Source organism: Gobius niger (genome assembly GCF_951799975.1).
Source record: "Gobius niger genome assembly, chromosome: 8".
NCBI classification, from domain to species: Eukaryota; Metazoa; Chordata; class Actinopteri; order Gobiiformes; family Gobiidae; genus Gobius; species Gobius niger.
The window spans coordinates 13,351,112-13,366,269 of record NC_136859.1 but is presented as its reverse complement, the minus strand read 5'-3'; the positions used below and the strand labels follow the sequence as shown (position 1 = coordinate 13,366,269).

General features: G+C 41.6%; 1 protein-coding gene across 1 annotated transcript in view; it reads right to left on the bottom strand.

Annotated features, from left to right (window-relative positions):
- Positions 1 to 15,158, bottom strand: part of efna4 (ephrin A4) — a 56,783-nt gene that overhangs the window by 3,026 nt on the left and 38,599 nt on the right. The window contains exon 3 of the mRNA XM_079560948.1: positions 11,104 to 11,172. Coding sequence (XP_079417074.1) covers positions 11,104 to 11,172 — 69 coding nt within the window. The remainder of the gene's footprint in view (positions 1 to 11,103; positions 11,173 to 15,158) is intronic.

The window sequence follows — 15,158 nt, the reverse complement described above, 5'->3', positions numbered from 1 at the left end:
CCAGCGCATTTCTTCCAGTTCAGCTTTACCCAAATCTAGAAGCTTCTTGGCTGTAGCTTAGAGTCTATATAGGCCAGAGTAAGAGTAACGGCTCATTTGAAAGCTGAGACCCACAAAACTGATATAAATTGAGCTTTTTCTTTGTGCTGTTGCTGTGTTGTGATACCTCTTTTTGGCTTTCTTTTTCATCACATTTTTGCCTCTTTTTCGTCACATTTTTGCCTCTTTTTCATCACATTTTTGTCCCTTTTTCATCACATTTTTGCCTCTTTTTCATCACATTTTTGCCTCTTTTTCGTCACATTTTTGCCTCTTTTTCATCACATTTTTGTCTCTTTTTCGTCACATTTTTATCTCTTTTTCGTCACATTTTTGTCTTTTTTTCATCACATTTTTATCTCTTTTTCGTCACATTTTTGTCTCTTTTTCGTCACATTTTTATCTCTTTTTCGTCACATTTTTGTCTCTTTTTCGTCACATTTTTATCTCTTTTTCGTCACATTTTTGCCTCTTTTTCGTCACATTTTTGCCTCTTTTTCATCACATTTTTATCTCTTTTTAATCAAATTTTTGTCTCTTTTTTGTCACATTTTTGTCTCTTTTTTGTCACATTTTTGTCTCTTTTTTGTCACATTTTTGTCTCTTTTTCATCACAGTTTCATCCTTGTTTTCTTCTCAATTTGTCGCTATATTTTGAAGCTTTGTTTCAAGAAGCTTTTAGATTTGAGTAAAGCCAAAAGAGAAAATGTACTCGATTCAGTTGGAGGTTAAGACCTTAAACTATCCACGACAGATAATGCATGTCTTGTATCGTATGTTAAAGTACATGAGTGAATGAAAGAATTTGGGCCCAAATCAAAATGAATATTCCAAATTGCATCACTTAAAGAGACTGTATGCAAGTTGGTAATTTTATACTCACTACTGCCACCTCAGGTCTTATGTGTAACTGCAGTCTCTATATTAAGCTGGTGCATTTGAGTGACAGTGCAGGATTTTAGATGCAATTGTGGTGAACAGGTCTGAGCTCATTCTACACATTAAGACATGGCTGGAAGAGCAGGAGGAAAAATGCTTAATTTTAACATTTTTAAACTCCATAAAGTTCCTTTAAACTATCCGCTACAGAGGATAATGCATGTCTTGTATCATACATGAGTGAATGAAAGAATATTTTGGCTCAAATCAATATGAAGACTCCAAATCAAAGCATCACTTGAAGATACAAAGATATGAGGGTTTTTTTTTAATTGTATTATTGCACTCAAAAATGTATACAGTCCCTAGATTAGTTGTCTTAAGTGTCTCAAATCGAGCATAGTATTTCAAATTCACTAAGTTAAGATTTACTTTGGCATTTGGCATTATTTAACTTGTTCTGAGGTGTTTTCGTCTTTATTTACAGTTTATCTGCCAATGGTGTAAGACAATTGCACGTCTGCAAGTAACTTCAAGTAATTTAAACCCATGCTTCATATTAAGTTGTATGATGTAAAAAGTCATATAGAGAGCCACGTTGGAGATATGGATTGTGCTAAAAATCCCAGTTAGTGTGTGTATCGTTCAACCAAGTAAGATTAAAAATGTAAAATAGTTCAGATAGAGTTCACACAAAGGTATTCCGATAAGGTGGTTGTGTTATTTACCAGTTGTGGCCGAGCTGTTATAGAGTATATTTGTCTATAATTCCAGTATTATTTGGTCAAAGCAATTCAATAAACGATTATACCTGCTGGGAACCAACAAGTACATTTTCAACATTACAAGCAATCCCAATCTCTTTCCGTTCTATGGGTTTTTCACACCGGTGTTTGGGCTGGAGCGCAGCAGGAGGACGGTGTTTGTGTCGGGAGAGTCCAGGTCTGTGCTGCTGCAGACATGAGCCTCTAAATGAGTCTCTAGATGTGAACAACTAACGACCATCGAGAGGTTAACGAAGCGTTAAATAACACGCTGGGCCCACTCCACGAGCTGAGCGGAGAGGCCAAGGAGCAAACCAAACCGAGGGGACCCGTGACAAGGGGCTGGAGAGAGAAGTCAGGTTTCTACAGGTGGGAGATATTGACTGTATGAATACAGGATATACAGATCTCTTTGGACTTTCGTGCAGGCGATAGATGATGTGGCGAAACATTCTGTATTTTGGCCTTGTCATTGTTTGTTTGAGTATTGGCTGAGACGCATTGCTGAATGTCTCTCCTGCTGTTTCCTTAGCATCAGATTTTGCTAAAGATTGTACCCAGCTTTCTTTAGTTTGGCCATTTGTGCGATAGTTTCACTTCCTGCTTGGACACTGACAGGAAGTGACATAGATGAAGGCAAACAATTTTCAAATGTTGCCGTGCCGACCATGTTATGTCAATGGGAAATGAGTCAAACTGCTATGGAGCTATACCTCTATCTATGTCACTTCCTGTCAGCAGCTTTTCAACTTTTCTTCCCAACTTAAATAAAATCACTGCTTCACTGAAATAAAATGATAATTATGCATTATCCATGTAAATAAGTCATATGCACTTTAAAGGCACACTGTGTAATATTTTGAACTAAACTGTTGCCATCTGTACAAAACATGCTCCTAATGACCAGCTCAATACAGAACATGTTATTACTGCAGTGGGTGATCAAAGAATGGATTTGGATGAGGACCGAACCTAAATCTCTGATTCTGCTAACTTAAGTCGACGTCTCCATGGAAACGAGCTGGAGATGCACCCACTCCCGGGTAAAGTTATGTCATGTCATGTCTTAGGAGAGCTGAGCCACTCACAGCAAAGGCTCATGTTTGTTTGTACATTTATGAGGTATTTCTCTGTGATGAAAATATATGTAAAAAAAAATCATGTTTTTTTTCCAATTTTATTCGTTGGGTAAATTCTACACGGTGTGGCTTTAAGTGAAGCCTTCAGACCAAAAAAATGACTTTGGGAGATTTACTCAACAACAAAACTCTAGGGATATTTCATAAACTACCAGAAAAAGAAAAGCGACTTTACAATAATCCACAAAAAGTGCAAAAAAAAAACTTTTTGGAGCAGATTTTTGTTGCCCCTTTGTCATTGGTAATTATTAAAATAAGCGTATCTTCCAAACAACAATGAAGGTATGATCCTTGAGACAGTCTATTGCCTGCTTCCTTTTTTCAGGTTGAAAGTCACATCCATGAACAACATAGAAAAAGAAACAGCACAGAAATTATTGTTTTAATTTTAAAGATAATTTTTCCAAAGCAACGCAAACACTAACAGACGTAAGACAAGTGAAATGTTGCCAGATTTTAACAACTGTGGCAGTTGTTATAATCTGGCAACATTTCACTCTTTTCTTACCAGTGTGGACACTAAACACAGACTTCATGACTCGTGATCAAATTCATCATAAAATAATTTGAACATTTGGTCGCGCCGCGATTTAACTCAGTCCCTGAACAAACAACAGCGTAGTAAATGCTTGAGATTGTTGTTCAGTAAAAAAAAAAAAATCCTTGGCTGCAGCTCCAAAATGCCTGCTGTTTACTCGCCTGTGCAGCCACCGTGTTTTGGACAGGGCTCTGGTCACATTGTCTTCATCAAAAGCTCCACACAAAACACCCACTTGTTTGTGTCCACATGATAGTATTGTTGACCCAAAATGGCGTCCGCTGTGGCGTGACTGGGGGAGTCTGGTGTGGGCTGATGCCGGTACCAGACATGTGTGTGGAAGAAAAAAAAAATCAATATTCGCTAACCTTTGTCGAATATTGTGGTAATTTATTATTCCATTTCAACTCAGTACATTCCACTAGGCAATTTCTAGTTTGCAAAGGATATTGAGCTGTGTATTTAACAGCAGTTTTTGCAATTTACAACAATCATCCAAAGAGAGATTTCCACTTGGCTATGATGAGTTGTGCAGTACTAATATACGAGTCAAAAAAAAACCCTCTTAATTAAGGACTAGATCTGGACCAAAACAAGGCGAAACTAGGACTAAAAGGATTCAAATCAGACTATTTCACTTCGGAAGCATTTTTGTTTTCGCTTCAGTGCGGGGAAAACCGGTAAATCGCTCTCAGCCGGACCTTAGCGTGCGGCGATTTCGGAAAAAATCTTGAGAAAACTGTATTTATGTGACGCTTTAATGCTATTTAACAGGACGCGCCGTTGCCAAGCTCCTCCGTGCATCGCCGCGCCTCCACTCTCCTCTTTCGCCGCCATTTTACTTACGCAAGAGCAACGGCGAAAACCCTCCCGATGAAAAAGGAAAAAAAAAAAAAGAAAGAAAGAAGATAGGGGAGGGGAAAAAACTTACAGCAAAAAGTGCAAAGACGAAACGGGAAACCTGCAAAAAAGTTTTCAAGCCGAAAAGATGTGAGCGAGACTGACGGGGCAATAGGCGTGTGCACAGTCGTGTTGGTGCAGCAAGTTCAGAGGGTACAAAGGTTTTCGGGGAGAGAGCAGAGCGGGGTAGAGGAAGGAGGGCATCCATGTAAGAAATTTCACTCACTTTAAAAAAAAAAAAAAGAAGAAAAAAAAGGAAAAATGCGTGAGGGTTACGGGAAAACGCTGAAGCTCTCAAAAAACTCAAAAGTGAAATGAACGCAATGGACTGCTCTCAGCGGGAGCGCGACACAGGAGAGCGAGGAGAAAGGAATCAATTAGGGAGAGGGAGACGTTGCTGTGAAATGGCTGCTCACGGTGGAACGACAAGAGGTAAACACAACAGCAGCCGTTTGAGGCGCGCGTCGGATAAATAAATAAAAGGAGCGCGCGGGCGGACTGAGACGGAGCAGCCCCAGAGAGACGTCGGGTTGGAGGCTGGAGGCGACTGATTTCACATGACACCAGCGGATCACGCCCGCACTCCTCCTTCTACGCTGCCCCGTGTTCTGATGCAACCCCAGCCCAAGCAGCTTTTAGCACAAGACATGCTTCAGCAGGGCTTTACGTATGAGAGACTCTGACCACACTACAGAGGGGATGCAGACCTCCTGGTTCTGTGGAGAGAAAAAAGGCCACGTACAATAACTGATGTGTTACAGCGGGTTTACGGACACAATGGTCACGTTTTCTGATGGAATAAAAGCAAAATAATGCACTCAAATCTATCAATGCTGCAGCTATAACACAATGATGATTATTTTCATAATTATCTTCATTAAAAATGTGTGCTATTGTTCGGGACAGAGTTGCTCATACTATAGGGGGTGTCCAAGGCGCGGCCCAGGGGCCAAATGCGGCCCTCAGACAAATTCTTGTTGGCCCTCAGGCTTCTTATAAATTGGCACCGACCTCTGCAAAAAGTAATCTTAAAATAAGTAACTTTGTCCTTGATATGAGAGTCTAATTTCATTTCATCTAGTTTTAAATGCAGTGATTTTTTTCATCTTAAAGGGATATTTCAGGATTTTTCACATAGGGCCTCATTTCCTAGTTATCCAGAGTGTTGCTGATTTCTGGAGATATTTTTTTTGTAATTCAAGCAGTTCTTATATTTGAAGAGTGTCGTGGCGCTAGGTTAGTGCAAGGCTAGCGCATTTCTACGGTATCAGCTAGCCTGCATTAAAAACAGTCTGACCCGCTCCACAGAGCACCTGAGGCAAATTACTTATAACGCCTGATTAACGATATAAGTGTCGATAGAGTAATTTTAACCATTTTGCATATGAGCAGCATCAGCTTCGTGGTTGTATAAGCTACGCAGCGGCGGAGTGATCTGCTAGAAAATAGTCCCTCAAAATGCGATCATTAATGTGATGCAAGGTCAGTTATATTCCCAAAATTATTCTATCGACACAAACATTTATATCGTTAGTCTGGCGTTGTAAGTGTTTTGCTTCAGATGCACTGTGTAAGACTGTTTTTAATGCAGTGTAGCTGATGCCATAGAAATGCGCTAGCCTAGCACAAGCCTAGCACCACGTATATAAGAACTGCATGAATTACCAAAACAAATATCTCCAGAAATCAGCAACACTCTGCATAACTAGGAAATGAGGCCCTATGTCAAAAATCCTGAAATATCCCTTTAATGTGTGTGTAAATATCTTGGACAGATTTCTTGAAATTAGATTCTCAAATCTTGTTCACTTATTTCAAGATCGCTAATAATTCTACACAATTATAACATTCAAAAGTAGCATTTTATTCTGAGGCAGAACTTGCATTAAGGTCCCGAGCCTAAATAAAGGTGTGAGGCACAGTTTAAACCTTTGGCCCTCCACACTGTATGCACTTCAGTGTCCGGCCCTTGATAAATAAAAGCTTGAACACCAATGCTATAGATACACTATAGAAAACTACATTGCTAGTTCAACACCTTCCCTATTTCATTTTTAACCAGGATGTCAATATATGGGCACAGCGTGACACAAAAACATCCTTTGCTAATGCCGTATACAAAAATATAAAGTAGAACTAGCAGATCCATTTGCATAAAAAAAGCATATAGGCCTGTGTATCCCAGTGTCCTGCTTCACTGTGTTCTTGAGTTAAATTAAGGCTGTAAACACACATGTTCTCACAGCGGAGCACAGACCCAGGGACTGCTGCTGCTGCTGAGCGGAGCCTGACCTTGGACCAATGACAGTGTACCAGCCGGAGCATCGCTGTCACCACTGTCCTTCACACCAGTCTGAGGAGCAGGGAATAATTCATACATTTAGGATGGGGGATGAGGGTCGTGGCTTGGCATCTTGGCTAACTATTCTGGAAAAAGTTTGCACATTTTAAACACGTTCGCAAAATTCCCAAGGACATTACTGTGCATTTCTTGTATAAATATTACAGCCTATGAGTTCCCGCTTGCGATCTTATCAAATATCCTTTTCCAAAACTATAAAAAGTATAAGCGGACGAGGCCCTGACACTCTAAGCTGAAGGACAAGAGTGGCGCCTTGCTACCTGCCACAAATACAAGTGAGGTGTGACCACAGGGGCCATATAACAACAACAACATCTGCCGTAAAGGAGCCACTAATGGACAGGCCAACGCGAGTGAGATCCCTGCTCTAATCCATCTCCGTGTCCTCGTCGGGCGGGATAGGGCAAAACAAAAGGCGAGAAGAAGAGGGCGGGGCCAAAGGAGGAAGCGCCATCGACCGCCACGGGAAGATGCTGCCGGAAGATTAGTTTTGGTCCAGTGGTGAAAGATCATAAAATACGCGAGAGGAGGAGAGAGTGGAGGAGAAAAAGAGAAGGCAAGGATTAGTGCCACTTCAGGAGGGACAGAGGAGTTAGGAAAGTGGACTTGAAATTTGGTTGGGATTAGTTTTAGTTAAGGGGCGGGAGAGAAGAGGGCGAAATCACGGTAATAGGATTGAAGTCTTGGATATCTTCGCGTGGTTTTGCAAAACATTGATTGGCGGACAGAAAAAAAGCATGTCCAGTGTCCAATGTTGACGTTCATGATGTTAAATATGGTGCACTGTTTTATGACACCTTTCTAATAGAGCCAGCAAAACCTTCTCTGTCAGCCATCGGAGCTAGCATGTAGCGTGTATGCTAGCTCAAGTATCAGTCACCTACTTTGCTTTTCGCCGCTTTACTCCCATCTGGAACATTATTAGTAGATATTGACACAAGAGGTGCGCTGTGAACGATTCATTTAGCTATCATAGATTGTATTTTGCAGAATTTGCTCAAATCCTGCACGCCCCTTGTACAATTTTGCGGGGGAAAATGGCAAGTTAATCTGACAAGTTTTGGACCTTAGAGAGATTTGAGAGAAATATGATCTGTTAAATTAATATAAAATTTAGCTGGTCATGCTAATAATACAAACAGAATAGATACAGACGGCATCACGTCATAGAAGGGGGTGTGGCCTCGCCAAGGGGGAAAATAGAATCTTTAGAGAAACACAATTTTCCACTCTTTTTAGCCATCTTCTGGTGGAATATAAACATATATATCACATATAAAAATACAGTGTAAATCTGGCCCATATGGATATTTTCTCACTGCAGATTATTCAGTAGAAGTGAAAAAACGGCAGTCGTAGCGAGCACTAGCTATCCATTAGCATTAGCACGATGCTAACATGAAGCATCCTGTTAGCATTCTCCGTTATTTATGTAATTATGGGCTGTTGAACCACTTTGCCCCTCCCCATGTCTTTGTATCTTTATTTAGTAGAAAAATATATTCAGAATTCAGAATTTGTTAAAGTACTTTTTGAATAATTAGAGAAAGTTTAACATCCTCCATGTTTGTGGCTGATAGCAAACATTTTCTATAGATTAACATAAGCTAAAAACAGTATGAAAATTGGAGAAAAAAGCTGAGGAACTACTCGGAGTCACTGCTGATAAATACATCTAACACACTGTAGTGCCCAAGTGTTTTAATTTGAACAATAACTCCAGTATTTTACTTTTTAAAATCTCCATTAGGTTATTATTGTTGCAAACCCCATGATGCTCCCCTCAATCTCTCATGCTTCAACTAACACGTGTGAAGATAAAGATATAATTTGTTTTATTCGCCTGTCAGTGATCCTGATGTTTATTCCTGATTGTTGTATCCGTATTGTGCGCCCATGTCCGAGTGGGAATTCTGTCAGAAGGTCAACGACTCAACATTAGCATTTTTCTCAACAACAACATCTATCTGCTATTTCTAATTAAGAACAACAAGATAATTGACGTATAAAAAAGTCATCAACCTTCACTGTGCTAATCACGCAGACAATTACCTCTCGCAACAACTCTGGCATTTAAGAATCCATTTGAGAATCCATTTTTTCCTCTATGCCAAATTACCAGCAATTTAATCAAGGCTGGATGATTGGGAAGTGTCGGACAAACACACGCACACACACATATGCGCACACACTAGTTGCTAACAGTTTTTCTGAAGGATACAAGAGAAGCTACAAGCCCCCTGCGGATACAGCCGGGATGGGAACTGGGACAGACTTCTGAGACACGCACAGGGAGGACCCACGCGCATAAATAGGCAAATTAGAAAGCATGCAAGGTCCAGCTGAAGACCCAAACAAAAGCGGACAAGTGCGCGACAGGAAAACAGCGATGGGGGGATCATACGACAAAAAAAAAAAAAAAAAGAGGATTCACACGGAACAAGCAACTGTACAGGGATTCCCACAGAGACCCCGGGCAGCATTCCCGAAACCGGAATGGGCAGCTCACTGGACTGGAAGACTAACATTACTCCATGCGGGCTCTGGATTAGATCAGGTCTGGGAATTTCACACTGGGACCAGGGGACAAGCGGAGGGGAAGAGCGAAGGAGACAGGGCGAGCGGGAGGAGTGAACTAATGCCCAAAAATCCCCAATCCAATTAGGACTAAAAGGCGTCTGAACTGAGTTTTTAAGGATCACAGAGGAGCACTAGTGGCATAAAAGGGGGGTAAGCGATAGGGGTGGGTGATATGGTGAAAAATGTATTCCCAAGAGTTTCTTAACCCTTTATAGGGCACTCATTGAAATACTTTGAAATAAATAATTTCAACTTAATAGTGTTATTGGGGGACATAACACAAGTTTATTTCTGTTGTATTTTTTTTCTTTTTTTTTCAAAATTTTTGTCTGTCATAGGCAAGATCTTTTGTAATGTGATTGTGCTTTACGTGCAGTGGAAGAGGACAGTCACCAATATTGCAACATAAAAACATAGTCCTCGGGTTCATTGGTTCTTTTGCCAAGAAAATATCATAAGTATGAATAATAGGTGCAACAGGCATGTTGAAATATGAACAAAACAAATTTACTTTAGGTTTAAGTGAACAGGGCATATGATCAAATATGGTGCCTGCTTTTTCATGCTGTTATTTCACTCATTTCACTACGTCCTCCAAAACCAACACATATATCACCACCACAGCACAATTACTCACCAATAAAAAGTGGGAGTTTCATCAACTTTTCATGGAAAGAAGTAGTGGGATCTGTGATGTAGGGTGAGCTCTTCTGATTGGCTGAGTGAGGACTACATGCTTCTTTACATTACTGATGTGCAGCAGGGAGGCCATATGTAAAGTGTGCGGTAAATACCAAAAATAGTCATTTGCCCTACAAAGGGTTAAATCCACACTGCGTAACATTGCACCCAATTTAAAGCCTAAAACACACATATGACAGATATTCTACAAAATGATGTGAGTTTGTTGACATGTAACTTTACTGGGACGTCTCCAGCTCGTCTCCATGGAGATGTTGACTAAAGGCAGCCACATAAGGTCCTCATCTAAATCAACCCTAAGATTACTCACTGCAAACATAGCATTTTCTGTGTGGAGCTGGTCATTAGGAGCATGTTTTGTATTGCAGGCAACATTACCTTTGCCTTTCAATCCACCCGTCACTCAATCAAAGCATAACAGAGACAGATCAATAGGAGAAGTGAGTGGGGGAAACGTATCGGCATGTCTGTGATTGAGCATTGGTCAAAAGATTCGGAGTATTGCATTTGTGGACAGGTTTGCAATTTCTTATTTTTAAGTCAGTATTAAGAAGGCTAAATTATGAACTTCTATACTAATGCAAAAATAGGTTTGATTCATAAGGATCCTATTGCGTTACCAGACGTTTCCAATCTGTGGGGCAGGTACTTCTGGGGACACGCAGAATAACTACGCATGTAAAGAAAGTGTTGACACTTGAAAACAGTGATATTGGAGTTATATACCAATAGCCATTATTGATTGTTACAAATGAACCAAAAGTTGGGGTGGAGCCAGGTCATCCGAGGCCTCAGTGGGCGCATGAAATAATTCTGGTAAGTGCAATGCATTGATTTCAGCCATTCAAATCACAATTTCAGTTTGATTGTGATAAGTTTTGGAGCCCTACACCATAGACCTGCATCAAACAGAAAAGCATTGACTCATAATACAGTGAAACAGTTTCCAGATCAGCCATTAGTCACGCGTTGTCATCAGAATTATGCTCATATAATCAATACTGCATATTAGGCGCTTGCAAGTATTGAAGATAAGTTTAAGAATGAGGAACGCTGGATGGCACTCAGCAGTAGTGCCAGAAGTGTGCAGAGAGGATAGAGGCGGGGGTTAAAAGAGAAGGATGAAAGACTGCAGGGATGAAAGGGTGTAGTGAAGGAGTGGAGGAGTAAAGAGCGATGAGAAGAGGAGAGAGTACTCACTGGACTCGCAGCACACGGTCACTCGCAACTTCATACACGGCAGCGGAGGGCCTTCATCTGAGGGCAGAGCTGTGAAGACACACACTCATAAACAAGTGGCCGACAAACACAGAGAGAAAAGTGCAAATAAAAGTTAAAGCAGTATGCAACACATGCGTCTACTCAAGAAAAGTGAAGGTGGTCGTCCAAAATCACGATAAAAGTTGATTTTTATTTACAGTATTGCACGTTTGCTGTAACTGTTGCACCTGCTTCTGGCTAACTGTAAGCTACTAATGCTACCAATTATTATACTAACTTACTAAAACTGTGGTCAACTGGTGTACTGACAAAAAAATCTAAATAACAACTTCAGTAAAAAGAAAAAAAAAAAACAAGCAGTTTGATGGCGCCATAGTTAATAACATGAAATTACTGTATTTTTTCCAGAGTTCTGTTGTTTCAATCATTGATCACATGATAGACTATTAAGCTATCAAAGAATCTATCGCCAATCTTTTTATTTATCGTGAAGATGTTCCCTCTTGAGGGAAAACCAAGCACAGAAAACCTTTACCGTGATGGAAACTCCTGGATAGCTAAGAGCTTACCGTAACTTTAGTTTGCATTACAGTCGCAGTCACTAGTACTGCATATTACTTGTGTGGTTTGAACTGTGCTTTGTGAAAAGCATTGTGCTCTAATAAGGTGGATATTTGTCATTATTATTATATTACAACACTGTACAACGAAATGCATCCTCTGCATTTAACCTTCGACGCCGCTGGGACGACTCATTAGGTGCGGTGGGCGACGGCAGTATCAGGCCCGGGGACCCGTCTCCAGATGTGGAGCGAGGCTGATGGTCAGAATCACCTGGCTGGAGGATTCACCTATTGTTCATGTTTTTAGTGGTAGGGGAAACCGGAGTACCTGGAGGAAACCGGAGTACCCGGAGGAAACCAGAGTACCCGGAAAAAACCTATGCTGACACAGGGAGAACATGCAAACTCCACACTGAAAGGCCCCATCCCTGTACTACCATGCGCTGTAAAACCAATTACTTAATACTCAATAATCACAAGAATATTGAGCACTTTATTCACGTTACATTATTGAACTAAACTAAATTGATCTCCTTTCCACCACAGACAACAAACCACTCTGCGTTTATGAACAGAATTGAAGCAAACATCGGGGGCTTTACCTGTCACTTTAGAATCACTTTCACAAACTAATGTGCTTGATGTGCCGTTAAAGGGTTTATCTATCTGAGTTATTCACAAACAGCTGCTCCCTCTACAGGCGCCTGTCGCACGCTGCGTACATGATCGCTACAGTCTGGATCAAAACACGAGGATATGTGCAATGTCAGGCTTTCACGGACTAAAGTTCTGTACAGGGTTTGTTCAGGTGTTGCAGATGTTTCACTTTACTATTGGCCACAGGTTGAATAAGCCGAATGCCCATCTCGACTGCGCATGGGTGGGTCAATCAGGCTCCTAATTTCGGCTACCAAATAAACCACTCCGCCATTGTAATGTGTGAGCGAGTTCAGGTAGCGGAGCGTGAACACTGAAGTGAGAAAAGCCATAACCATGAATTATGAGGCTTACGGGCATTGGTTTAAAGACTGTGGGCCCGATCTTGTGCATCAAAACGGAGACGATAGCGTGACATTTTGCGCTCAGTAGGAGCACTTTGTGATCTTGCCACTCCAGACTTAGCGCATATAAGTGGGTGGAGACACACATTTTCCTCCAACCACATCAACTCCGCGTCCAAAAGAGTGGTTGTGTGGGGTGAACATGTGCTTTTGTTTTGCTTCGCGTTCACGCCAAGCGCGGGCCGATCCGCGCCACAGCGGACGCTGTAGCTCTTTTTCTCTCGAGACGTGAACATCGTTTAGCTCACGATGGGGTAAATAAAGTTTTTAGTTTGACCTGTGAGAGCCTAAGGCTTAAGAAAGAACGCAAGACAGCGCAATGTAAACAAGGAAGTGAATGTCAGCCGTGTTTCCATCAGTGCAGTCACCTCCTCTTGTGACGCCCCCTCACAGGTGGCGGAGGCGAATGGCACATATAGCGCCGCCACTCGGAAAATAATTTGCCAAGAGCCTGCGCCGCCCCGTGCGCCGCCACAAGATCTGGCCCTATAAGTCTCAAGTGACATTTCTTGCAAATATTTATGTTGTCAACATCTTGAAAGCGAGGGAAAAGTCAGGACGGCGGCTCCATAGGCAGGAGCAGACCATAGGGGACGGTGGGACGACCTGGGATATGACACAGACACCGACACTTTTTAAATCATTTAAATTCGTCTTGAAATCACAGGGAAAAGTTTCAAAACGGTGTTGATGTTAGATATAGTGGGTACATTTCCGTCTGTCAAATTAGTGCTCAATTAGCTATGTTGTTCACCATCAGATCACTCGTAAAAAAAAATTACGGAAATTTAGATGGCCTAGCCTATATGTGTACGTGGATCTCTCTGGTCACAATAATGATAAAAAAGATTTAGTTAACTGTCCACTTCCTTATTTACAAAAAAAAAAAAAAAGAACTCTACGTGTTTAGTTCTCATTCCAGTTTAAATGTCCTGAATATGTCCTGACATGAAGCCACAGTTTCAGACCCTGCACTTTGTCCAACAGTCGCTTTCAAGGGTCATAGTTATTCCAACTACCATGTGAACAAGGACTGGTCGTCACTTTGACAGCAGCTCTACATATGAACGGCCGCTCATTTCTTTCCGTTCTCCGTACACAGCCGAGGTTGTAAAAATAGACTTTATGCTAATATTGTAACAAGCTCCACGGTGACGACAAAAACGCTTTATATCATCAACTTTCCAGCGGGTTAAAACGGTCCAAATCAGAGCTTTCTTCGTTGCTTTACGCTAAGAATTTCCATTGCCCATAATGCAACGGGCGACCCGAGATGGGCTTTCGGCTTATATAGTATACCAACCCAGAAGGGAGGGGTTTACCTTGTTGTAGGTATCAAGCGACTTATAAAAGCTATGGCTGGCTATACTAACAAGCAAAAGATTAGATTAAAAAGTTCTTTAGTCCTAGTTCAGCCCATTTTAAACCTAGTTCAGCCCAAATTTTGACCTGGTTTGACCTGGTTTTGATCTGACAGTGCCCAGAGAGACAAGTTTTTCTTTCTTAGCTGGTACCAAGTGTGAAATCTGCTGGACTAGGACGTGTGGAGCCATTCCTAATACATTACTTGTGGTTTCCTATTGGTAATTCCAATCATTCCAATGAACACTTTTGTTTTGCACATTTAAAGCGCTCCAATTCCTTCCCTCTCGGTCTTGTTTTCATTCTTGAGCCGACAAATCTGTCTCCATGTACAATCTCACGTATCAGAGGACGCCAAGGTGTTTCCTGTTTTTTTAAAGGAGGACCTGGGAGTGCTTTTTTTTGGGGCCACAGACAGTTCACAATTTCAGCGTCTGTGTGAGAGAGAGAGTAGTTTAGCCGCGCTCAGACTGTGCCAACTAATGCCATTATCGCTGCTAATACCATTGTGCGCTTCTCCCAGGGCTAATGCCATTATACTGTCTCCACTGCGCGGCCCTCATTCAGCCCCTCAGACCCCAGGGCGAGACATTCGGACCAACTTTACGCCTTATCTTTGATGTGGACAAAACGCTTACAATCGGTGGGAGCCTGAAGTGGCCCGGACAGAGGAGGGACGGGGGCGAGCGGGGGGACATTGTTGCTTTTCCCTGAAGCGTCCCGAGTTGCGACAATGGGCCCATATGTGTGTGTATGGAAGTTTTCTCTCATGTCCGTACAATGCGCCTTTGTCCCCCACAGCACAACAGTAATTTATGTAAAGAATCTTTCGCCTTTGTTGCTTTCACTTTTTCGGTGACCCCTCCCCCCCCATACGGTTAGACTTGGCCCAAAGTTCTTGTCTGTTGCATAGGGCTGTGTACTACGATTCTTCTGTGGTATTTCTACTACGACACGGCTACCACTGGAACTTCATTACTTAGTGAACTATGATTCTGTCCAGGCATCATAAAGGTATCGGAGAATATTGAAAAGAATCCAACTCTAC